This window comes from Patella vulgata, chromosome 4 (assembly GCF_932274485.2).
Source record: "Patella vulgata chromosome 4, xgPatVulg1.2, whole genome shotgun sequence".
Classification (NCBI taxonomy): Eukaryota; Metazoa; Mollusca; class Gastropoda; family Patellidae; genus Patella; species Patella vulgata.
The window spans coordinates 82,308,185-82,336,050 of record NC_065882.2 but is presented as its reverse complement, the minus strand read 5'-3'; the positions used below and the strand labels follow the sequence as shown (position 1 = coordinate 82,336,050).

The following is a 27,866-nucleotide window of genomic DNA, read 5'->3' as shown; positions in this document are numbered from 1 at the left end:
AAACTGCTTACAGACTAATTTTTTATTCGTTAATACGTACAGCCCCACGATAGATATTCAGCAAAAGGCCCATTTTCTTAAACTGCAAGATCAGATGCTCAAATCTTTTGAAGTTTACGACGACTTGTCAGTTATCATAGGCGGGGATTTTAACAATGTGATGAACAAAGACTTGGACAGAACGGGTGGATATTATAAAAAAAAAACAACAGCAAGGTAGCTTTTATAAACATAATAAAATATTTTAATCTTATCGACATATTTAGAGTTAGAAATCCAAAGTTACGTAGATATACGTGGAAACAGCTTAAGCCTTTAATACAAAGCAGGATATATTTTTGGTTAATATCGGCCACTACTCAAGATTTTGTAAAAGAATGCACCATTATACCAAACACATTCAGTGATCATCAAGCAATTGCTATTAAAATATGTACTATTGATTCAAAAAGAGGGCCTGGACTATGGATATTTAATAACAATCTGATATTAGATAAAAATTATTACAAATTATTAAAGAACGCCATCAGTATATGGAAGGATGAATATCATGATAAGGAAGATAGAGGGGGACTTTGGGATTACGTTAAATTTAAAATTAAAAATGAAACCATTAAATACTGTAAAAAGAAACAAAAAATTAAATGTAAGTTAAAAGAAAAACTAATACAAAAAATGCAGGGTCTAGAAAATAAAATTTCATCCTTAAACACTCATGATGTCGAAACATACGAAAAATATTACTTCGTTAAACAAAAGCTTGATCAAATTTATGATATAGAAATCCGTGGGGATATCTTAAGATCTAAAGTGGAGTGGCACGAAAAGGGGGAAAAGAATACAAAATTATTGCTAAATTTAGAGAAACAAAATAAAATATCAACATCATTAAACAGAATTGAAAAAGATAATAGTGAAATTACTTGCCCAAAGGAAATATCAAGGGAAGTTTATAACTATTACTCGAATCTTTATTCAGAGACTACCCATAACAAATCAGGCCTCGAGGATAAAATATTCCTCAGGAAACAGTACTTCCAAAAATTAAATGAAAATCAAAGTCAGATGCTGGAACATAAAATTGACAACCGTGAATGTTTGGAAGCATTAAAACTATTTAAAAATAATAAAACCCCAGGCAATGATGGACTGAATATAGAATTTTACCGTGAATACTGGCCTCTTATTAATACATTAGTACTAAACTCATTTAACTATAGTTTTGAACACAGGCAATTATCAGAGTCACAAAGACAATCGATTATTAAACTAATACCATAACCTGGCAAAGATAAATCACTTCTATCTAACTGGCGGCCCATCACACTTATAAATGTAGACGTAAAATTAGCAAGTAAGATTTTATCATTAAGATTAAAACCCTTTCTTCAATATTTAATACATCCAAATCAAACGGCTTTTATTTCTGGACGGCATATACAGGAAAATACTCGTATCAATGATGATTGTTTTTACCTCGCAAAAATTAAGAAAATAACTGGTTTTCTTTTAGCCATTGATTTTAAAAAAGCTTTTGATAACGTTAGCTATAAATGTCTGTTTTCTGTTTTGGACGCTTTTGGATTTAAACGCAATTACTTAAGATGGATACAAACATTATATAATGACATTAACTGTGTGTTTATTTTTAGAGGTCGTCAAAGTTTATGAAACATCGCTGATGATTGTTCACAAACAATTACATTGTGTTGGACATTCATCCCAATACATCATTACATATCAAAAATGAATTCAAATTGCATTTTAATAAATATGTTTATAAGCGAGGGGGAGAAATGAGGTTTAACGTCCACTGGACACAAAATAGGTCACTTCGGGACTAACGCATGGTTCAATTTTGTTTCAATAATTCTCTTGCGCGTAGGGGTCTTTAGCAGTGGGAGGACACCAGAGGACCCGAAGAAAACCCACGAGGTTGGTTGGGCGACTCTTCTCCTTGTCACGGACAACCGGGGAATCGAAACCCCGCCAGTTGACTCAATGACAGACCGTATGATACAGCGTGCCCGTGCTAATCATCCACCCCCATGTTTATAAGAAGATGAGAATAGAAGACAGTGATTAGTGTAACGTCATTGGTCTTAATGCCTGTAAAACCCACAATCGTCTCTTTTCCAGGTGCGGGGGTTGGGTGGCCGAATGGATAACACACGCGCTCGTTTCATCATAAGGTCTGTCACTGAGTCAATTGGCGGGGTTTCCATTCCCCGGTTGTACGTGACAAGGAGTAGAGTCGCCTCGTGGGTTTTCTCCGGGTCCTCCGGTTTCCTCCCAAATAAAATTTAACCATGTGTTGGTCCCGAGGTGACCTAGTTTGTGTTGAGTGGACGTTAAACTCCATTTCTCTCTCCCCCTCATATGGGAAGCGCTGTAGCTGGATCCGCCATAGGGATTCGTGTTTTAATATTAATTTTATGATATAGTAAACAATTACAGCAAGTTAACAACTCGTACCTCCCTGTCAAACACGATATATTATATAAACTTTGGCCCATACGTGCAGAGAGCCCCATATGGGAAGTGCTGTTGCTGGATTCGTCATAGGGATTATTTATGAGTTAGTAAACAATTACAGCAAGTTAACAACTTGTTCGTCCCTGTCAAACACGATATATTACTCTGGCCCATACGTGCAGGGAGTCCAAGGTGGGGTAAACGTCAATAGGCTTTATTGGTATCGGTGGCCGAATAATTGTTTTGCTAAATATTAACTTATATGGCGATTTATTTGCGATATTCTCTCCATTTGCTATTTTTTATAAATCCCTTTATGAAATACTATAATATAATTGTACGACTTACCTATGTAACTATGCATCAAAATAATGGCCGTTAAATTAGACACATCCATGCAGGATTAGATCTTTACTAATACAGAAATAGCCTATGATTTTATATCAATATAATCTTAAAGAAGGAAGTATATTCCCCCCTGAATTACTTTGAGCTCCTACGCCTATGAATATATTACAATATATTGTAGGATATTGGGTCTTATTTAACATTCTATTACAAGTACATGTAATGACATTCAGTTTGGTTTACGCTACAATGAACATGACAATCATATAACATATTTCTATAACACGACCTACCTACATGTCACAAATAACTTATTACTCAAGGTATTGTTATCCGTATAGCCTGTCAAACACAAAAATAAAGTATTGTTGTCATGGTTTTGTTGATGCAACTCTGGATGTCGATATGGTTCATGTTGATGATTCTTTGATGTTTTAAACAGTAACACCTGACTGTAGATCTTTGATGTTTTAACAGTAACACCTGACTGTAGAACTATTACAATAAAATCCTTGAATGGCATTTAGTGATTGAGCACATTAAAAACACAACACAATTTATTTGGGAAACTATCACTGGTTATAGCACGACATTTCGACAAGTATTCTCTTATCGTTACCAAGTACAAATGATAAGAGAATACTTATCGAAACGTCGTGCTATATGTGTATAAACCAGTGATTGTATTCCAAATAAATTGTGTTGTGTTTTTATTAAAATAAACTAGATGAGTCTTTGATGTTTTAAACAGTAAAGTAACACCTGATTGTAGAGTTATTACAATAAACCTAATTCTGGAAGACGATAGAAAACTAAAAACATCTACAGGTTTGTCCACGACTTTATTTCAAACAAATATTACTAATATTATTCACTATACCAATATCAATTATTGTAGCTCTGGGTTTCAGAGTCTCTGTGCTGCAAATTCAGTTCAATATTTGACGCCATGGCTTTCAGGGTGTGAACTACATACATCAACAATTTGATTCAATATATGTAGTCCTGGGTTTCGGAGTACAAACTACACAAAAATGTGAATACATCTCAATAAGTTCATTATTCAAAACATGACAATTTGACCGACATAAAGTAAGGCATACATCCCTGCAGATATCTAAATACCACGACATACCATACAAGAGAGAGAGGGAGAAATGGGGTTTAACGTCCACTCTAAACAAACAATTAAGTCATTTCGATATTAACGCATGGTGCAATTTTATTTAGATAAGGAGTCTTTAGCAGTGGGGGTGGGGTGGGGCGGAGGACCTATGAGGTTGGACAGACGAACCCACTCCTTGTCACGTCCGGGGAATCGAAACTGACTCAATGACAGACCTTATGATACAACGCGCATTCCACACCCACCGCCCCCCCTCCCCTACAAATTTTTATAGATACATTATGTAAGATTCAGATAAAAAAGCTGGTCGTTCTTCCATAATAGTTTAAATGCACAGGGTATATGACATACCAACCTTGAGATTTAACAATATGATTAGTTGCAAAATTATTGATTCTTGCTCTCTGCATTTTTCTCAGGCCTTTGTGTCAGTGGAATACGTCCATTTTCAGCGAGGTAATATTTTCTTCTGATTTTATAATTCAAAATTTCGTTTTACTTGTCTTCACAACATGTAGCACCATGGGCCGTCTGTCAGACGTGAAGAGCGGAAGACGCTAAACCGGTCGCCACATCCGACGTATCACCCGTGCATCGTTTCTTACAACATATGTTGGAACGGTCCTTGATCGTCTAGAATTGTATATGTAATACCTTAAATAGTTAGGACGTATCTTTAAATGTCATTCTGAAATCCCACATTAATAACACCTTCACGTTGTGATTGAAATGAAATGAAATGAAATGGAGTTTAACGTCGTTACTGTTTTGCTTCGAACTAGGGTTAGGGGCTGAATGATATCATCAGCAGGAACAACAAATACCACACTTCGCTTCTACCTTTTAGATAAAGCACTGCTACATATAGGTTACATAGTTACCATCATTATAATAAAGTCATTCTCTCTAAACTCGCTCCCATGCAGACTCAGGGAGTCTGCTGATGACCATTCCTACATCTTTTCCCTACAAGAACTACATGGCTGTCTCCCCTGGTATAAACATTCTTTTAATTATAACTCTTCAGATAAAGTAGGGGATATTCAGAAACAATACAAAACTGTTGAAATGCACTGCTGTTTTATTAGAGGTAATCAGTGTATATGTTAATGACAGGCCAATTGCCAATACACATGAACATAAACAGTTCATATGGGCGGCTTATCTGACGGCCCAATTTCACTCGCAAAGAGATACACTGTCTAAAGTGAAAATGGGCGTTTTTGATTTCTGTCTTAATAATGAGTAATTGCCCCACCAATCCTCAGACATTCAGCAATTCGTCGTGGCATGCTCCTAATCAACCGTCCAATCACGATGTGGGGCAATCTGACCCACTATAATACTCTTGCAGTGCTATGGCCAATTCTTGCAATGCTGTCGGTTGACGTTGACATCGACGAACACGTCTCCCGATCATGTCCCAGACATGCTCTATAGGGAAGAGGTCAGGACTCATGGCTGGCCAAGATGGACAATATGGCGATGCGGGAGGTAGTTATTCACGACGCGAGGGCGGTGGGCACGGGAATTATCATCTTGAAAGATGAAACGTCGACCTGCACGTTGAGAAAACGGCAGAACTATCGGTGCCAGGTTGTGATCACGGTAATAGACACCAGTACCCCTTCTTAGAAGAATGTGCAAGTCCGTTCTGTCAGTCATGGTGATTCCTCCCCAAACCATAACAGACCGGCGCCCGAATCGGTCATGCTGTCTGACGTTAACGTATGACGCTCATTTACACGCTTCCAAACGCGAGCACGCCTATCGGTGAAATCCAGAGTAAATTTGGACTCATCTGAGAACATTACACGCGCCCATCGACGATTACCCCAATTTCTACACTGCCTACACCATTGACGGGTGTTTTCCATGTTCTGGCGAGTTAATGGAGGCAAAACCCGCGTTCGTGGCTGCATGTAGCCGATTTCTAATCGTTTGGGCTGTAACTCGAATTCTAGTAACTGGGTACAAGTTTACAGAAAGCTGATTGGCCGTTTTTCCTCGATCCTGGAATTGGGTAGTGGCTCTAAGACGACCTGAACGAGGTCTATCATCAACATTGTGTGTTTTTTGGTACCAGTTCCACAGTCTGCTGATCACAGACTGTGAAACATTAAGTATGTTGGCTACTGCTCGCTGGGTAGAACCCATTTGAACAATGCCAATAGCACGTAGACGTTCATCATGTTGATACGCTAAACATTAAATATTATGCAAGAACCGATAGGAAAGCAAACATGGATAGGATAAACCAGCACGCGGCAGTTTTCATCAACCCTTCCTTGAAGTTCCAAATTTGACAATGAACCCCTCCCACGTGTATTGCGCTACGTGTATGAACATACTCTCAAAAGTGTGTCGAGTGTCCATGACTATTTATCATTTAACACCCTGCATAGATATTTGCATTTCAATATCCACTACTGTTTTTTTGATGAGTATATTCTCAGATTAATTAATCTGTTAGCTAATTATGATGTAATTAATCATATGATTGGTCACTCATGCCAAATATGAAATGGTAACTTTCCGATCACGTGCTTTTAGACATAGAATCTATCCTTGAACTTAGACCCCTTGTCCTGTTATTCTCACAATATTTTATACACAATTTAATTTGCGTTTAAAAAAAAAACCCATACCATAGTTAATATAATGACAATGGAGAATAATCAATCAAGGTCATAAAATTATTATACATATGTGTTTTTTAGCACAAATCCTCGATCCATTTTACTAGAAACACTAGGATCTGGAAGAGTTGTTATATAACAGGCGTTCTAGTTGATGTGATGAATTAGCCAATGCAATTGTAGGTAAACCCCTAGAAACGTCACCGCTGATTGATTAAACAATGTCTGAAGTCGATCCAATGGTCAAAAATCGCTCGCATGACCCCTGAGGCGACCTCCCAGATCTTCATATAGTATTAAAAAAAAACGAAACGAAATATAAATCGGTATTTTAATCAGATTGTTAAATTTGGGACAAGACGATAACAGTACCTTCTCTTTAAGCCACTGCAATGACGTTTTAAGCCACTGCAATGACGCTTTAAGCCACTGCAATGACGTTTTAAGCTCTCATCGTAGAGCTGCCAGTGGTGTTTTACCCACATTATATGTGACTGACAGGCAGACGAACGACGGGACACAAAATACAAGAAATGTATGCAAAATGAAGAAATTAATATTAAAACGTATGCACTATGAAATGAAATGAGGTTTAACGTCCTGCTGTTCTGCGAATTAGTGTGCTATGGGGGACATTTTGCCCAGGCAGCCGCACTATGGCCTACTCTTATATCGAATTCCAACAGCCATGGAAACTTTTACTTGCATGCCATTGTATACACGGAACCTCCGTTTTTCGTCCCATCCGAACGACTATACAGCTTTCCTTGTCAGGGTATACAATATGAATTACGAGAAGACATGTTACAGGTTTAACCAAGTAATGTCACAGATACTGTGCAGTTACTGAGATGCTTAAAGGACAATATTGGTGTCAGTTATTATTACATAGAACTGCTTAAATACATTCCAAATATAATTTTAAAACAGAGATCATTGCTACGGGAGATGTGTAAAAAACACTTGATTAAACGGGAAGTGACGACAAACATGACAAACACGGGTTGTCCTTCTATATAACTGACTGAAGCAACGAGCGATTATAGACACACAGGCGAATTTCATTTCACTGATTATTCCGTTGAAGATGGAAAGTTGTTATACGAAACGATAAGAGGATATCTCACAATTCAAAAATAGAAAACTGTCACCAATAGTGTCCTTTAAAGGGTTATATAAGAGATAATAGTCGACAGACAGTATTTCTTCCCATCAGTGACGACCATATTGCGACAGTTTATACAGTGCCCGATATGATCAGTTTTTCATATAGTGATATTTACCAGTGGTTGTATTTTAAATAAACCAATAATGACTCCGATCGCCCGCTCTTCTCCTATTTTAATAAGTCAATAATGAGGCTGATGTCCCCCGACGCCATCCCAAAATAACATAGATGGTACATATTAATTAAAGAGGCATTAGGTAAGATTAGATAAAGAACTGACAGTTCTCGCTATAATAGTTACAAAAAGGATCATAAAAACAAAATATGCTGGAAAATTTCAGTCAAATTGCTTTAATCTGAACAGAGATATCAACGATTTAATTTTAGGTCAGCCTCCATCGCCATTACTAACGTTGGTACGATAATAACAAAGTCTCGATTATCCAATTTTACTTTAAGTTATCCATCACAAAATGTGTTCAAATGCACTAAATATCGCAGGATAACGATGGCATCGACGGTTGATTATGGTCTGGATAAATTAATTAATGTCTAATTCATAATTTAGATAACAATAGGCAGATTTGGCTCTTGTATAATACATGTTGAATTGAACATGTATCTTTTGGAAAAGATTATCTAAATTGATTATCTATACGTATTCTGATCGAACTCAGTCAAGGTTTTGAAGTGCAGACATTATCACCTTTGAACTCCACCAAGGCATTCGTCTAATAAACACCTACACCAAGTGTGAACATTCTAGCTCAATTAGAATGAGAGTTATTGTGTTCCAAAGTCTCAGCCAATCAAATTGCTTATCGTTCTGCTTACACTGAGCATAAAATGCTAATTATCGAGCATAGTCAAGGTAATGGTGTAATAAAACTATACACCATGTTTCATCATTCTCGCTTAATTGGAACTAAAGTTATCGTGTCCCAAAGCATCAACCAATCAAATTGCTTATCTCTGATTAGGCTAAGCAGAAAATGCTCATCGTCGCACTCCGTCAAGGCATTCGCCTAATAAACACCTACACCAAGTTTGAACATTCTAGCTCGATTAGAAAGAGGGTTATTGTGTCCCAAAACGTGTGAGGGTTGGCTGGCCGATAGGGTCGCCTATCCAACCTCGTGGGTTTTCTCCGGGTCTTCCTTCACCCCCCCCCCCACTGCTAACGACCACTACGCGCAAGCGAATTATTGAAATACAATTGAACCATACGGCCATGAAGTTAGTCCCGAAATGACCTAGTTTGTGACAAATGGACGTTAATCCCCTCTCTCTCTCTCTCTCTCTCTCTCTCTCTCTCGGGGGACAGCACCACTATTTAAAACACATTTACAGATTTGTAAATATCCACAATCATGGTGTAAGACTGTCATTGTTCCATTATATAAGCAACCCATAGAAACTATCGATTGATTTCTTTATTATGTATTTTTATTGAGTGTAAACTGCTATTAAATGATACGAAGGGTTATCAGGTTATATGAAATATCTAACACGTGAAAGGGTTCCTTTCTATAAATTATGATAAAATCGTACAACTAATTCTGTATTACATTCTGACTAATAGAATGGAGTGAAAGGGAGATCTTTTCTTATAATGTTTCTCATGCCCTCACAACTTAAAGGGCGTGTGGCTTTATTCATCGAAACCTTAAACTATACGAAATGGGTCTCAAAGCAAATATTAATGTAATATGTACATATCAAAGTGATTTACATTTAGATTTTTTTTTAAATATATATATTGCAATTTCTAATTAGTTATACACTGAAAAAAAACTTGTGTTGCATCTCAACACAAGTACTTGTGTGAAAATTATTCTACACAAGTTATGTGTTGTTTTGCATTGCATTAACACAAACTTGTGTTCTTTTTAATACATTTACACAAATCTTGTGTTTTTTCCATATAATTAACACAAGTAATGTGTACCGTCAACAAATATTTTTTTTTTTAAATTTGAACTCCATACAAAGTCTTAATCCGGGGGTCCACAAGTAAGAGAAAGGTATTTTTTACTCAGACAATATAGCCAGACAGACTTGAATGCTAATTGGTGTTAAGATGTCTGTAGTTAAAATAAAGTTGGGCCCAATAAACTGGTAGATCAAAGGCCTGTTGAGCGCTCATGCCCGGTGTGATTTTAACAATTGACTCCAAATGCGTTGACAAGAAAATAAGTAAAACTGTTATTGAATGTGATTGGTTGATAAAATCAACGTACTATAGGCTACATTTTGTCTGCGATATCATCTCGGTGGAAGCGGACATTAAATGAAGTGATTTCACACAATTAATTTAACATTTAACAACGTGCTGAAATGATTTTGGAGCAGTGATATGTTTGACAAATGTAAGCTAATGGTCACATAGAATACAAGACCGCAGGTTTGTGAATATTTATATAAAAAAAATAATACCATGTATGTAATTTAGCATCGATATTGTTTCTCTGTATAATATTAGTATTTCGTTTCCTTAAAAAAAACTCCAACAATTTAAACCGGAAGTTCGTGTTTATAATATGGCGCGGTCAGGAAAAAAATTTCGGCATGTTATTATCAAATCTGTTCAATTTTTCTGAAATCATGCTTAATTAACATTAGTTGTTCGGCGCTACGATGTTGTTCAAATACTTACATTACAGAATCACATTATGATTAAAGCAGAAACGGTTCGACTTGAACCAGCAGGTAAGAATCTGTTTTGAAATTATATCTTGGGAGGTTGGATTGGCGTTGGAGACCCGATTGGCGGCCATTTTGATTCTTGTTTCATGATTTTTTTTATATTATAACGATTTTGCCAAGAGTAGACATAAACGCGGGCACAGACTAGAAAAAAATCTTTTTACACTTTTGTGTTAGTTGAATTGTAATCTAATTTATGTTTAAAAAAACAACCTTAAATCTAATAAGCAGACGGAAGATATGGACGAACAACAAGACGAAGTTATGGAGGTCCCAACAACTGAACCTATGGAAGTAGAAGAATCGTTTACAGCCGAAACCCGATACGATGTGCCAGTTCCGGTTATGGAGTCCTCCATCTCAGACGATGCCGACGTTAGTGTCTTCTGCGACGAAGAACCCGTAGTGGTGTATCACTATAAACCTCAGAATGCCTCGTTCGGCATTTCTGTCCAAACGAGGCAAAAACGTGTCAAAATTTTTGCCTCGATTTTGCCTCGTTGTAACGAGGTAAAAAAAATACCTCGTTTCTCTGGAGTTCCAAAACGTGTTTTTTTTTTAAATTGCCCTGTTTTTGGAACGAGGTATTTTGTTCAGAACAAGGCTGGGTAAAATTGCCTCGTTTACTAAACGAGGTATTTTATCCAAGATAATCATTAGCGGTATTTGCTGTCAACAAATAGAGCCATACAAATAATGTTCGGACCATCATGTGACCAATTGCAGATCTACAAATTAGATTATTTATTTGGGACATGATATTGTTCATAGTTATGGCTTACTACACTGGAGTTCTATTATGTATAATAAACGCTTCCCGAGCGAAACAAAACATAACAATGTCACGTGACAATATTACACATGGCGGATACAAGCGTTCTTTGATTACATGCTGTTTGGTTTGATTATTAAATAATACGGCAATCTGTATATATGGGAAAAGGAGAATGAATTTCCCCAAATCCAAAACTAGATGACTGGAATATTTATTGAATGGAAAGTAAATATTTTATAAACAAAAATATTCGGATTTGCAGTATCCTAGCTTGGATGGATTTGTGATTTGAATCTCGAACTCAGTGTTTTATACATTTTATTATAAAATTGTAATAAATGTTTTACATGAATGAATAAAATCTACAATTTAAAACAGTACAATAACATTGTGATTTGACGCTCTACAAATCACTAAGAGTATAACAATTGCTTGTTGAAAAAGCGTTAATAATATGTTTTTTTCCATTTATTATTTTTTAAAAATATATTCAAAAAGAATGCGTCTTTTACAGATTTCAATATAACCACAAATGGTTGATTGTTTTAATGCTAAGATAAGTATTAATGGTTTGTATTTGAAAATCAAATTATATAAGCGAAAAATAGTAAGATACATTATGTATATCTTAAAACACCCTCTTCTCAGTTACTACTTCGGCGAATATCGTTTGATAATTTAGATGATCAGAATTAAACACCGTTTTGCTATGTTATTATTTTTTTATGATTGGGTGGGGGTATACTTAATTAGGGGATTGGATTGAAAGATTATAGCTACCATCTTATGGAGACATAATGTGTGGTGCATTTACGGTCTTATAAAGCTCTATTCTTACATAAAGAATTCTTGATTCGCACGGAAGTGTTTTAGCCGTGATCATTTTAAGTCATGCTTATGCCAAGATCTGGGTAAGTGTTAATTTAACTAGATATCAGAAAAGTACCACGTTTTCATAAATGTACTCTTTAGATAAATTGTACAATATTTATCAGTTCACTAGTTACAATAAAATCATGCATTATAGCTATTTTTATTTGTTTATCCCTGGTGCTTCAAATTCAATTTAGGGTGCCTCAACATATTTAAAAATATGTTTTAAAGCTTTAGGTCATTTTATTATATCTTTCTACCATAAATGATAGCCCGAATTTAGGTATACCAAAAGTTAAAGAAATATAAACAGTTTTTGAGTCATTCAGATATGACTGCCAAAATTGTCACCAACACACATGTCGTGTTTAGGCTAAAATCTAACCAGAAAAGTATTGTCAATACATAATAAAATATATATTGCATTAATCAATTCCATTCCGCAATTGGTTTGTCTTAAACTCGTCATTTGTGTTCATGGGCATCAGGGTCGAGATGGCAACGTTATATGTTTTATTCGTCTAATTTAACATAAAACATCATTCGGTTTGCCTCACGGGTTAACGGCATATTAATAGCTTTATTCACTGAGATGGTTCCTTTACTTATAGTTTATTTTTCGAATTGCTTTTTGTATTTATTTAAATGGAAATATTAACAACATTCTATAAGTCAATCCACGAACATACCCAATTTCAATATTTGCGTGTTGACCTTTAACATCACACTTAGATCCTGTACGCTTTGTGTCTTACAGTCAATACATGTCATGAAGAACTCTTTAGACATAATTTCGTTTATAATACTTTACTCGTTTCTATTGAGTTGTTTAGCAGAAGTAACCCATGACAACAATATGTTGAGACGACTACGTAACAGAATAGGACGATTCAATGTTATTAAAATGACACAATGACAATTTTAATTTTATTACCAACCCTTTCACAATATTTGAATGAAATATCTCACACAGGGTGTTAATCTGTTTTCAGTTTCTATTCCAATTCAATAAAACATTTAAAACATTTAATACATGTCTTGGCTTGATTCATTATTTACAATTTAATACGTTAATCGTGTATTTTAAATAATACAGTTCAAGAGATCAAAACATTTCCGAATTTATACATTCAACATTACACGTAGACCTAAATGTATTTTTCAAATACGTGTATAAACATTTATATGAAATATATTATAAACAGATATGCTATGACCAGAGTTGCCATTATCTTTATTATTCGACTGGAAAACTCCTGTCATTCACTCTGTCGTTCGACTGATCCATCATTCACGTTGTCATTTCCGAGTCTGAAATTTGGGGTATAGGGGTAGCTCGGACCGGGGAGTAACATAGGCCAGGTGGCGTTAGTCTACCACTTCCGGTTTCTGAGTTATGACCCCCGAGCGAAGCCGGGCATTCTTCTAGTATATAAATAAATATATAAATAAATCATCTTCATGGTCATCATCATCGTCATCATCATCGTCATCATCACTATTTAACACCAATCATCGTCGCCTGACAATTACCTTATCTATTCAAAGCGCTTGTTTAGTTTTAAATACTTGTGAACTTTACTAAAACTCACTTTGTTGAACGGGTTACTTTCGTTGGTATCGCCATATAGGAACGCTTTTGTATTTATGGATTTAAATGGGAGGGTATTTAATGTTGAGATACGCTGAGACGAATAATTTGGGCAGTGCAGAAAATAATGGTCGCTGTCTTCTTGAGTATGACCACAACTGCATGTCGGGTTATGTGAAATATGCATTAAAAATCTATGGAAGTTTAGAGCACTTTTACAATTACGAAGTCTGGAATGTATAATCTGAAATTTACGTTCTCCATAGTAACATCTTACTGACATCAATAAATACAAAAATATGACTAAGTCGAAAGTCAACAAGACGGTATATAAGCCAAAATGCAAGTCGAAAATAAGAAATTAGGAAAAAAAACGAGGGGCGCTATTATCGCAGTGTATTATTTCTTGATTTCCTATTTTCGAGTCGATTTTGGCTTGTATAGCGTTGCTGTCGCCTCACATTTTGTCGTAACTGCTACTTTTCGACTTTCGTGTTTTGGAGGGCGAAAAGTAGAAATTAAGAATGGTAGGCTTCTATAGTTAGGCGTTTGTATATATGACTGTATACTTGACACATGTACGACCTGAATGGCTGAATGGCCGGTAACCAAATGTGTTATTGTGAGTGTTAAACGACATCGTAATTATTTTATATTTTGCAAAAAAAACAAACAACAAAAAACAAAACAAAAAAACACAAGCCGTGATTGCCATTACTACAATACGGATTACTAAATATACTTTGTGTTCAATTTTATATTTTAATACTGAAGACAGGGCCGGACTAAAAATGAACAAGGCGGATCCTTTTGGCTTATATTGAGTAATTATTGCAACGTGTTACAGTTGAAAGTTCCAAAGCATTTTCACATTCCATGTCCGATAAATTTAATCATCATGCAACTACTGATTGGTGGGTCGTCGAAACATTTAGATGCATACATCACAGCACCGTGGTTTAGACAACTTGCAATTGAACTAGTTTTATTGTTGTACACATAATGAAAGAAACTGTGTTATTTCACAGCTGAATTCTATGGTAAGAACCGTAGAACCACCTTGTAGGGAATAACTTTTAAACTTTAACACCCTATACACACTCTGTCAGCGGCATCTTTGACCCACACTCTCTTAACATTAATCCAAACTTTAAATCTTTCAACGGTTTAACAAGAAGGTGTTAAATATTTCCATTTAAATAAATACAAAAAGCAATTCGAAAAATAAACTATAAGTAAAGGAACCATCTCAGTGAATAAAGCTATTAATATGCCGTTAACTCGTGAGGCAAACCGAATGATGTTTTATAGTAAATTAGACGAATAAAACATATAACGTTGCCATCTCGACCCTGATGCCCATGAACACAAATCACGAGTTTAAGACAAACCAATGGCGGAATGGAATTGATTAATGGAATAAAATATTTATTATGTATGGACACTAAGTTTTATGGTTAGACTTTAGCCTAAAAAAACATGCGCGCTGATTACAATTTTGGCAGTCATATCTGAATGGCTCAAAAACTGGTTATATTTCTTTAACTTTTGGTATACTTAAATTCGGGCTATTATTTAATATATATATTGATCAACAGCGGCGATAAAAATCATTAGTCTCGACAATGACTAGTTGTCATTGAAAGTCTCTCAGGGGAGCCAGGCGGCTCTGTGAATAAAGAGCTGGCTTGAACGCCTCGTGTTCATCAGCCTGAATAGTGAAGGAATGCGGGTCATTAAACCTCAATTTCATTTCATAAATCACTCCGCTCAATAATGAGCTACTCGGGTTAGTTAGATCCACGCCTTAATGCATATACAACCAATAGAGAAATAGGTCAAATATGGCGACAATGATCAACTTGCTCTTCTTCTACTAAATTAAAGATTCGTGTGGAGATTCTGTCGATATAATCATATATTTATATCTGCTCTTTCTTAAAATGGAGACGGTTAGTAAAATGGTCTTCTTTACGTTCCTAAATATCAGTATGACCTTAGTGAATACCGCACGATTACGATCCGTTCCAGACTGATAACTTTACGTTCCTAAATATCAGTCTGACCGTAGTGAATACCGTACGATTACGATCCGTTCCATACTGATACCTTAATTATAGGCTAATTATAGAGCCTTCAATTTCAAACACATTTTTATTATCATATGCTCTTATTTTTTTTTCATCATTATATGATTAACATTTCCTAAACTTTACGATTTTCAACTTTTTTTTTAGATAATAGTTCATCTCTGAGACAACAAAAACGTTTAATAAATGGAAGATAAAAGCAAGAAAGACAACCCTAATAAAGGAGTCAGGACTAAGACTAGTAATTATTTCCCCTTATTTCATGATTGTCGAATGTGGTGCGAGTTATAAATAGACAATTTTTCCCTTAATTTTTTTCTCCCCTCTTCCTGCATTTTTGGGTTGACTTTTTGGTCTAGAATTGGAGAAAAGGGATCAAATTTGCAATTTCATAGCAGTTTTGGGTAATACTGATGATATTACAGCAGAGGGATAGGGGGTGTAAAGTGTCTTTCTGCAGAGCAATCATTGTGTCGGAAGTGAGATTTTCACCCCTGTCAACTTCAAATCCGTGTAGCAAAAAATCTAAACGGTCAACCCCCTACAAAATTATGATGAGGAGATTGCCAAATGTTGTCCCCATTGTGCCTATAAAGATTGGAACCAACGGAATGTTGAGCAAAAAGCTACAGCCTGTGATGTTACAGTCATTTAACATTGAAGTCAATGGGCAAATAATTGCTAGTCTGACTCCTGATGATATAAAGAAGCATGGCCGACTCGGGATGTTGATATTTTTTCAACGGCTTATTTCCTGAAGTTTTGAATGGAAAGTGTCAGAAATGGTAAGAATACTGCTTTTTTATTGCCCGGCAGTAAGTTTTTTGACTATTTGGTATCAAAATAGCCATGATTGGGGGTATCCGTTGGTTGAGTGTGAATTTTGGGTTGTAAATGTGTAACATTTTGTTCACAATGATATCAAAACATGGTTAGGTCTAAATATTAAGGCCAACTCAACTCCAGATTTGGTCTAAAGTCACGAGATGTAAACAAGACTGACCCTAACCCTAACCCAAGACCCAGTCCTTACCCTAACCCTAACCCACAATCTTGTCAAAAAGCATGTAGCCTAGGCCTAAGCCAAGACCTAGTTCTGACCCTAGCCCAAACCCACAATTGTGTCAAAAAATCATGTGCCCTAACCCTATTTACATGTTGTGACCTTGAACCAAGTCTGCAGTTGGCCTTAACATTTAGACCTAACATGTTTTTGACATCATACAATGAAATGTTAACATGTACACTCCAAAATTCACACCTGTGTGACTTTTGACCAAACATGCAGTTGGCCTTAATATTTAGACCGAACCTCAAAACATAGCATTTACCTTTGAGATTGGCTTAGACTTATGTGACACTCAAGGTTTACTTTTTTACTGATTGTTAACTGGTTTCTTTTTGGAGGGCCAGTGACGGGCTGTTCGCAAGAAATAAAGAGGTTTATTTCTATTTCCAGTTGAAACCATATTTTTTTCTTATTTTCTCACTGTTTTTTATTGCATATTTATCCCCAGCCTCCTATCATTTCAGGTGCCAGGGCAATGTTTCATAGAGTGGAATGATTGACCTCAACACAAGTATTAAAAAAAAAAGAAGCAAAACAGGTGAGATAAATGTGCATTTCATACACTTTAAGAAGTACATCCAACCTCATCCCCACTTCTGCTGACGAATAGTAATGGGCTGGAAATTTGGTACTGCACAGGCCTGTCTTCTCCCCTTGACATTTAACTGAATGACAGAATTCCACATTTTGACCATTTTCTAGATGTCAATGACCATTTCCCTGGATAGTATTCGCCCCAGAATTGTCATTCTCATCCGAATTTAACATTTCAGGTCTACATCTCAAAACCTGATCTCTTCCTGGACTGGCTTTAGGAGAACGATGATGCATATCAATTTCATCCCTGATCTCTATGACACATGTGGTGGAAGTGGAGGGCAAATCGTAATCAGTTTGGGTTCCAGCCCCGAAGACCTCTGTAAACTTTGCTTTTTGGTGATGACTTAATTTCCGAGCTTGAAAAGGACGCTTGTGTGTTTATCATGGCCTCTCATATTGGAAGATAACATTAATGGCTTGTGTGTTGATCGACGGTTGTGCATATCTCTTGGTCAGGAAAGTTGTAGGCACCATCGCCATTGTAAATCATTTGACAGGCCCGAGTGAACGGGGCGACCTATGATTGGTCAGCAATGTATCAGATTCCATACCGGGGGGGGGGGGGGATGAAAAAACTGTTGTAGTGTTACATAATCAGATTATTTCAACTTACTTATCCTGTGGAAATACAGCTATATAGGAGATATTTTGAAATTCATAGGCACTGCATGTTTCAACATTTTAGATTTGACCACAATCTGGCACTTGAAACTATGTTAACAGAGAAAAACTGTGTGGTTTTCGATGAAAGTGTTAAAAGTCTAATATTGCATCATGATTACTGTTTTAAAGTATTTTCGTGTTTGATTTATATTGAATTCATCTCATCTTTTTGAAGAATGCATTTATGTTCAAAAATAAAAATGTTCTGTGGAATTCAAAATTCATGTGCTTTTAAATTATCAGATTCCAAACTGGGGGGTAGGGATGAAAAAGCTGTTGTAGTGTTACATAATCAGATTATTTCAACTTACTTATCCTATGGAAATACAGCTATATAGGAGATATTTTAAAATTGATAGGCACTGCATGTTTCAACATTTTAGATTTGACCACAATTTGGCACTTGAAACTACGTTAACAGAGAAAAACTGTGTGGTTTGCGATGAAAGTGTTAAAAAGTCTAATATTGCATCATGATTACTGTTTTAAAGTATTTTCGTGTTTGATTTATATTGAATTGTATTTAGAAAACGGAGGAAACCGAATGACCCAGCGAAAAAACTCAAGAGATTGGACAGGCGACTCTACTCCTTGAAATTGAAACCATGCCACTTAACACAATGACAGACCCTGTGATTTCATGCGCATGCATTACCTACTAGACCATTTCCCCCAGCCCCACCCCATATCGAATAAAAGTATGACTTATTTCAAATATGATATTTACATATAAAGAAAGTAGAGAGACTTCAATCTTACTAGAAAAATACTAGATTACCTGAAATGAAATGGGGTTTAAAGACAACGTCCTACTGGTCAGCTCCGACTGGTCTAATGCATTGTGCTAAGTGAAAATGTTTGTCTGGGCAGCGACACTATGGCCGACTCTCATACCGAATTCAAACTGCCAAGAGAACTTTTATGTGTACGCCAATGTGTACATTGGATCTCAGGGGAAACCACTCTGCAAAATCAAGATGAGCTTTCTCGGTCAACCCCAAGAGATAACCTGTGGCCTCCATGCTAGTGTGCCAGCACCTAATTTACTCAGTCACCATGGCCGTCTTCTAATTACTGCTACAGTGAAACCATGTGACAAACAAGGATTATTAAGATAGACTTTTACGGCTTGGTAGTTCCTTGGGATTAAAACTTTTGATACATATAGATACATTAGTTTCAATTTCATATCACACAGTTTGTATATATGGTAAGGTAGCTTTAATCGTAAATTAAATATCATGTATTTATTTTTTCAGTTTCAATATTGGATGTATATGCAAATCACCCAGAAAAAGATCATGTAATAACAAAAGAAATTATAAAAGAAAAAAAGGAAGAAGAAATGGCTGGAAAAAATGATGATAGAGCAGCTTTTTCTTGGTGGGTAACTATTCAATTCTACTAGAAAAGATTGTTATGCTATTTTGAAATCTAAAATTCAGTTTAGTATAGTAAAACTGTACACGTCATGTATGAGCAGAGACAGAATCTTAGTTAATGTAGATATCACTGTCTCATCTGTGGCAAAGCAAACCAACACATGAAACAAAACAAATGTAATTAAAGTAACATTTTTTTAATTAATCAAAACTGTCTAGTCAATTTAAGCCAACTAATACATTGCCATTTTTTCTTCAGTTACCCACCTCGGAGGATCAAGTTGGAAAGGGCTATTGATATTGTGGAGACGTTTTCTCACAGATCTTGCTTATCAGACAAAGACTATGTAAGTACCATGCATATTTGCTTTTTAAATCAGGAACTGGTTCTATACACTTGGTGGGGGGGGGGGTTGGATGGACGTTAAACCCCATTTCTCTCTCTCTCTCCTAAATATTGAGATTTTTGTTTACTTTTAAACTGCATATATTCAAGGTATCAGGAGCTTTTTATGGCTCCCGTACAATTTTATAAACATGAAAGACTGTACCTTTTGAATATTAAGCCATCAAATTATTTTATAATTTTGAAAATGAAATGAAATGGGGTTTAACATCCTACTGTTTTGCTCATAAATTGGGCTAATGAAGACGGGCATACGCCATACAGTGTGCTATGAAGGGAATTTTGCCCGGGCAGCGGCGCTACAGCCTACTCTTATATCGAATTCCAATTGCCAAGGAATCTTTTATGTGAACGCCAATGTGTACACGGGACCTCGGTTTTTTGTCCCATCCGAACGACTAGACAGCTGTCCTTGTCAGGTCCTCCGTCCTGTATCACTGGCAAGGGGAAAACACGCAAAATGTAAGTAACATATATATTTGTATTTTTAATCAGGAAGTACTTCTATACACTTGCTTGGTAATCTAGTTATTCTTCTTGGGGCAATGCCTAGGACTCTGCTGTTTCAAGTACTTGGCATGCTTGATTTTTGCCAATCACATCCATTGATTTCCTTCAAGTTGCGATAGGCCCTACATGTATGTGTATTTTTACAGTAAATAGCAGTAAAATAATGATGGACAGTATTTTACTTTCAAATAGATTTCAGTAGATTTTAAAGGGTAATATCCAATTTGTTGTCAATGGAAATAAAATAAGAATGGGTCCAAAAATAATTAGACATTACGCAAAGTTGAAACCAAATAGAGACTCGGTCTCGATGTGGCAAAATAAATTGTTTATTTAAACGTTGTGAACCATAGAACGTATTCTTATCTCCTACTTTTTATTTTTTAGGCTGGAACACCATTGAAAGAGTATTTGCTGTATGATAACAACAAGAAAACCCAAGCATCAATTTATTTTATACTTCTGGGAAAGAATGCATTTGACCCAATTTTTAAATATTTATTTTTTGTTATTAATGTTAAATTTTCTTCCAAAACACAATTAGATTTTAATTCTCTTCAGAAATGTATGTATAATATAGCAAGTAAAGTGGCATATAAATCACTTAGAATTTGGTCAGAAATCATAAAGTATTTAATAGGCATTACTAGAAACCAAATGTAGATCAAATACACCCAGAATTACAAAAAACCTTGACCTACATAAAGGTGACTTTCCCTTGCTTATGAAATGAAATACGGTTTAGTATCCTACTTTTCTGTGTTCTTAGAGTGATTCTGCCCTACACCCTACTCTTATATCAAATATTTCAACTGTCAAGGGTTCTTTAACGGGAACCCGGGGGGGGGGGGGGGTGGGCAATGATTAACACGCACACATTTGATCAGGAAGTCTGTCATTGAGTCAAATAATTCAATTGTCAAGGCTTCTTCTAAGTGAACGCAGTGAGGATGGTTTCGATTCCGGGAATGGGGGAGGGGGTGGTGGATGGCCGAATGGTAAGCATGTGCGTGCGGTATCATACAGCCTGTCATTGAGTCAACTGGCGTGGTTTCGAATCCCCGGTTGTACGTGACAAGGAGTAGGGTCGCCTGTCCAATCTTGTGGGTTTTCTACGGGACCTACGGTTTCCTCCCACTTCCAAAGACCCCTATGCGCAACGAATTATTGAAATAAAATTAAACCATATGTTAATCCCGAAATGACCTAGTTTGTGTCAAGTGGACGTTAAACCCCATTTCTCTCTCTCTCTCTTTCGATTCCGGGCTTGTACCCAATTATCCCTTGCCATATCCAAGACCACTGACAAGTGGGAACTATGCCGGAAAATCCAGTTGAAATTTCTCGGCCAACACCTTATACTCACTGAACCACTGTGGCTTATGACTTGTGATTGTATATAAATTTTTTGTACATATGATATTTTTTTATTTCAATCCTGTAATCTTGATGCTTTGCTTCTTTTATTTACAAAATATTCATTTTGTTTGGGTTTTTTTAATGAGGAAAAGGTTTTACATCATTTTATTACTCCTGCAAAATAGTGCATTTTTCTTTTGTTAGTTTTCTGTGTATATTAGTTATTTCTATATGTCTCACAAATCACTTGTAGTGTGATTTTGTAGCACTTTTCAGTTTTTGAAATTGTTTCAATTTAGTGCATAATTAATCTTAGTGCTTGGTTTGGATGTTATTATATTTAGATATTATTTGAATTATATATTTTGGAGTATGGGGTAGGGATACTGTGTACATATCTTTATATTCTCAGTTCTTGTTTTGGGGTAAAGAACAATTTATATAGCTATTTTATATTTTGTGATAGGTAAAGTGTGTGGGGTTAAGAACAATTTAAATAGCTATGTTATATTTTGTGATGGGTAAAGTGGGGGGTGTGTGGGTGTGTGTGTGTGGAGGGGGGGGGGGTCATTATATATAACACAATATAATTAGTATTAGAATTCTCTGTTTTTCTGTTAACATTTCAAATATCTATTTAGTTTTGATGTATTAATTTACTTTTTCCTATGATTTTATGAATAAATAATAATCTTACAAAAACAAAAACAAATTTTGTTTCCTTCTTTTATCGCCTACCAAAACATCACCAGCTACAACCAACTGATCTCCACTGCACCCTCACCAAACGCCACCACATTACCAACCTTCAAGGGCAAAATAGAACTGAAAGGTAACGACGCAATCCACTGGAGCCCAGACACGGCCAGAGAGATCATCAACTGCTGGATGAGGAATTTAAACTAGGATTAGGGAAAAGGATTGAGAAGCCGTCTTTAGGACAGACAGTTGTCAATTTGAGCGACAGACTTCTCAACCCCCTAGAAATGAACATTCTTGATAAAGGCCTTAAATTCATCCCAACCCCCACAATAACATCCATAGACCCCATCACCCAGGCAACCGATCGCTTCCAAAGAACACTTTCGTTGACTTATTTTTTTAGGAACAAACCCGGCAGAGGTAAAAAATTATTCACAGTAAAATCCACATGGAAACCACCTAAAAAGTCATTATCACCAGCCATCCTAAAAACTTTCGACGAAATGAATATAGAAATATCATCCATTCAACCACAGTCACAAAAACCAAATCTCAACCGAGCAACTAAAACGGCATTAAACACCCTTAAAAAGGACAAAAACATAATAATTAAGAAAAGCGACAAAGGCTCGTGTTGTGTCATAATGAATCGTGCAGACTATATCTCAGAGGCAGAAAAACAATTAAGTAATCCTATACATTACACTAAATTAGACCAACCAATCTTTAAGGACACCGCAAATTTAATAAACAACATCTTATATGAATTGCAGGATAAGGAATACATAACAGCAAAACAATATGATTATCTATCTGCTAAATCTGACTGCCGACAAAGACATCTCTATACACTACCAAAAATACATAAAAATCCAGAAACAGAATGGTTTATACCTAATAAAATACCCAAGGGACGCCAATAATATCAGACTGTGGCAGCGAATCATACAACGTATCACAATATATAGACCATTTCTTATTACCCCTAGCATGCCAACACCCATCCTACCTTAAAGACACTAACGATTTCATTCAGAAAATCAAACAGTTAAGAGTCCCCGAACACACCGTTTTAATATCCATCGACGTACAAAGCATGTACACGAACATTGATAATAACATAGGTATTGAAGCAGTTAGGAAAGCATTTCTTAGGAACCCGCAAGCATCCAGGCCGGACGAAGAAATCCTCAAACTACTCAACATTTGTCTGAGGAGGAATGACTTCGCTTTTAACGACCAAGTATACCTTCAGTCTTCCGGAACTGCGATGGGAAAACGATTTGCCCCGAGTTATGCAAATCTCTTCATGGCGGAGTGGGAAAGGGAAGTTCTGCCACTCTGTCCATTAAAACCAGATTTCTATGGGCGGTTTTTAGATGACGTTTTCATAGTCTGGACCTACACACTAGACGAATTTTGGACGTTTTTCAACATCCTGAACAATCATCATCCATCTATCAAATTAACCGCAAATGTAAGCCATAACAGCATAGATTTCCTTGATACTACCGTTTTTAAAAGTAACAACACCAAAATCACAGGCCAATTGGAAACTAAAGTATTTTTCAAAGAAACCGACACACATCAATTATTGTTCAAAAGCTCCTTTCACCCAAAACATACATTCTCTGGCATCATAAAATCTCAGATTCTCCGTTTTCATAGGATATGTACTCAGAAGACCGACTTTGAGTCAGCATGTACATTGGTATTTAGCAAACTACGGGAAAGGGGATACTCCAAACGCTATCTACGACGTATAAAAAACAACACTCTAGCTGAGCTTGCCGCCAAAGAAACAAATAATATACAATCAGCACATAAAACCAAAATTTGTGGCCATCCAAGATGTCAAACATGCAAAATCTTAAACATATCCGACCATTTCCATAACAAAACATCTGGCACAAAATTCCCAATATTAGACCAACTTTCATGCAGTAGTTCAAACATAATTTATCTTATCTCATGCAGAAAATGTGACAAGCAATACGTAGGGGAGACTCAAAATGCACTTAGGGAAAGAATTAACGGTCACCGGTCTGACATAGTCACCAAAAAAGACAAACCTGTCTCAATTCATTTCAACCAACCAAATCATGACATTTCAGATCTCATTGTCACGCCAATAGAAAAGACCAAGAGCGACTTTGAAACTTCAGAAGAAATTAAAACGTTTAGGCTAACAAGAGAAAAATTCTGGATTGACAAATTGAAAACAACAGCCCCCCTAGGTTTGAATATTCATACGGCTAGCGCAATAGCTCCTTTTGTAGTTCCATTTAGCGCAACAGCAGCAAGTGCGTCCAAAATCATCAGAAAACACTATACTGATCTCCAAGAAAATCACCCGAAAATATTCACACAGAAACTTATAATTGCATATTCTAAAAATAAAAATCTGAACGACATCCTAGTGCACAGTAAATTAGATTAAATAAGACCAGTCTCCACCCTGACCCAAAACAAACCATATATCAAATCCTATGCCTAACCGTTAGTAATTAAAATCAATTAGATATAAGAATCCCTAGCCGTAACCCGGTGATGTGGAACAAACACGATTTTTTTATAAAATCCAATCCGTTGTAGGAAACACACTAATGTGGCTCTCTCCCGAGAGCCTCAAATTTATTTTCTTTTCTCTTCAGAAACAACAATACCAGAATACCAGAAGCACCACCCAAGGAAGACCATCAGCGCCACCAACACCAATAAACAGTGAAATCGCCTTTGTATATAAATCTAATGTATTGTATGTATTTTAATAAAACTAGGAAATATCACGAACTAATTTTTCATCATCCTAGGTCAGTGCTTATGTGGAGACTTAACCTCTCCCCCCAAATTCTTAAACCTAACCCACAATCTTGTCAAAAAGCATGTAGCCTAGGCCTAAGCCAAGACCTAGTTCTGACCCTAGCCCAAACCCACAATTGTGTCAAAAAATCATGTGCCCTAACCCTATTTACATGTTGTGACCTTGAACCAAGTCTGCAGTTGGCCTTAACATTTAGACCTAACATGTTTTTGACATCATACAATGAAATGTTAACATGTACACTCCAAAATTCACACCTGTGTGACTTTTGACCAAACATGCAGTTGGCCTTAATATTTAGACCGAACCTCAAAACATAGCATTTACCTTTGAGATTGGCTTAGACTTATGTGACACTCAAGGTTTACTTTTTTACTGATTGTTAACTGGTTTCTTTTTGGAGGGACAGTGACGGGCTGTTCGCAAGAAATAAAGAGGTTTATTTCTATTTCCAGTTGAAACCATATTTTTTTCTTATTTTCTCACTGTTTTTTATTGCATATTTATCCCCAGCCTCCTATCATTTCAGGTGCCAGGGCAATGTTTCATAGAGTGGAATGATTGACCTCAACACAAGTATTAAAAAAAAAAGAAGCAAAACAGGTGAGATAAATGTGCATTTCATACACTTTAAGAAGTACATCCAACCTCATCCCCACTTCTGCTGACGAATAGTAATGGGCTGGAAATTTGGTACTGCACAGGCCTGTCTTCTCCCCTTGACATTTAACTGAATGACAGAATTCCACATTTTGACCATTTTCTAGATGTCAATGACCATTTCCCTGGATAGTATTCGCCCCAGAATTGTCATTCTCATCCGAATTTAACATTTCAGGTCTACATCTCAAAACCTGATCTCTTCCTGGACTGGCTTTAGGAGAACGATGATGCATATCAATTTCATCCCTGATCTCTATGACACATGTGGTGGAAGTGGAGGGCAAATCGTAATCAGTTTGGGTTCCAGCCCCGAAGACCTCTGTAAACTTTGCTTTTTGGTGATGACTTAATTTCCGAGCTTGAAAAGGACGCTTGTGTGTTTATCATGGCCTCTCATATTGGAAGATAACATTAATGGCTTGTGTGTTGATCGACGGTTGTGCATATCTCTTGGTCAGGAAAGTTGTAGGCACCATCGCCATTGTAAATCATTTGACAGGCCCGAGTGAACGGGGCGACCTATGATTGGTCAGCAATGTATCAGATTCCATACCGGGGGGGGGGGATGAAAAAACTGTTGTAGTGTTACATAATCAGATTATTTCAACTTACTTATCCTGTGGAAATACAGCTATATAGGAGATATTTTGAAATTCATAGGCACTGCATGTTTCAACATTTTAGATTTGACCACAATCTGGCACTTGAAACTATGTTAACAGAGAAAAACTGTGTGGTTTTCGATGAAAGTGTTAAAAGTCTAATATTGCATCATGATTACTGTTTTAAAGTATTTTCGTGTTTGATTTATATTGAATTCATCTCATCTTTTTGAAGAATGCATTTATGTTCAAAAATAAAAATGTTCTGTGGAATTCAAAATTCATGTGCTTTTAAATTATCAGATTCCAAACTGGGGGGTAGGGATGAAAAAGCTGTTGTAGTGTTACATAATCAGATTATTTCAACTTACTTATCCTATGGAAATACAGCTATATAGGAGATATTTTAAAATTGATAGGCACTGCATGTTTCAACATTTTAGATTTGACCACAATTTGGCACTTGAAACTACGTTAACAGAGAAAAACTGTGTGGTTTGCGATGAAAGTGTTAAAAAGTCTAATATTGCATCATGATTACTGTTTTAAAGTATTTTCGTGTTTGATTTATATTGAATTGTATTTAGAAAACGGAGGAAACCGAATGACCCAGCGAAAAAACTCAAGAGATTGGACAGGCGACTCTACTCCTTGAAATTGAAACCATGCCACTTAACACAATGACAGACCCTGTGATTTCATGCGCATGCATTACCTACTAGACCATTTCCCCCAGCCCCACCCCATATCGAATAAAAGTATGACTTATTTCAAATATGATATTTACATATAAAGAAAGTAGAGAGACTTCAATCTTACTAGAAAAATACTAGATTACCTGAAATGAAATGGGGTTTAAAGACAACGTCCTACTGGTCAGCTCCGACTGGTCTAATGCATTGTGCTAAGTGAAAATGTTTGTCTGGGCAGCGACACTATGGCCGACTCTCATACCGAATTCAAACTGCCAAGAGAACTTTTATGTGTACGCCAATGTGTACATTGGATCTCAGGGGAAACCACTCTGCAAAATCAAGATGAGCTTTCTCGGTCAACCCCAAGAGATAACCTGTGGCCTCCATGCTAGTGTGCCAGCACCTAATTTACTCAGTCACCATGGCCGTCTTCTAATTACTGCTACAGTGAAACCATGTGACAAACAAGGATTATTAAGATAGACTTTTACGGCTTGGTAGTTCCTTGGGATTAAAACTTTTGATACATATAGATACATTAGTTTCAATTTCATATCACACAGTTTGTATATATGGTAAGGTAGCTTTAATCGTAAATTA

At 36.3% G+C, this 27,866-nt stretch overlaps 1 protein-coding gene across 14 annotated transcripts; it reads left to right on the top strand.

The window, feature by feature from the left end:
* The first annotated feature begins 9,665 nt into the window (after window positions 1–9,665).
* On the top strand, window positions 9,666–27,857 carry LOC126831676 (uncharacterized). 14 transcript variants are annotated; one of them, XR_008787882.1, is made up of 5 exons: window positions 9,666–10,160; window positions 10,420–10,465; window positions 19,383–19,506; window positions 19,765–19,852; window positions 20,809–21,094. XR_008787882.1 is itself a non-coding variant. In XM_056100425.1 (3 exons), exon 1 carries the CDS (start codon window positions 23,579–23,581, stop codon window positions 24,920–24,922), a length of 1,344 nt encoding a protein of 447 aa, XP_055956400.1. In that variant the 5' UTR covers window positions 23,406–23,578; the 3' UTR covers window positions 24,923–25,240; window positions 25,836–25,909; window positions 26,145–27,857. The 14 variants fall into 14 exon arrangements, 1 of the variants encoding a protein (XP_055956400.1); XR_008787877.1 differs by lacking the exons at window positions 9,666–10,160; window positions 10,420–10,465 and adding exons at window positions 11,332–12,148; window positions 17,325–17,398; XR_008787875.1 differs by lacking the exons at window positions 9,666–10,160; window positions 10,420–10,465; window positions 19,383–19,506; window positions 19,765–19,852; window positions 20,809–21,094 and adding exons at window positions 11,896–12,148; window positions 17,325–17,398; window positions 17,634–18,251; window positions 25,836–25,909; window positions 26,145–27,847.
* Window positions 27,858–27,866: the final 9 nt, after the last annotated feature.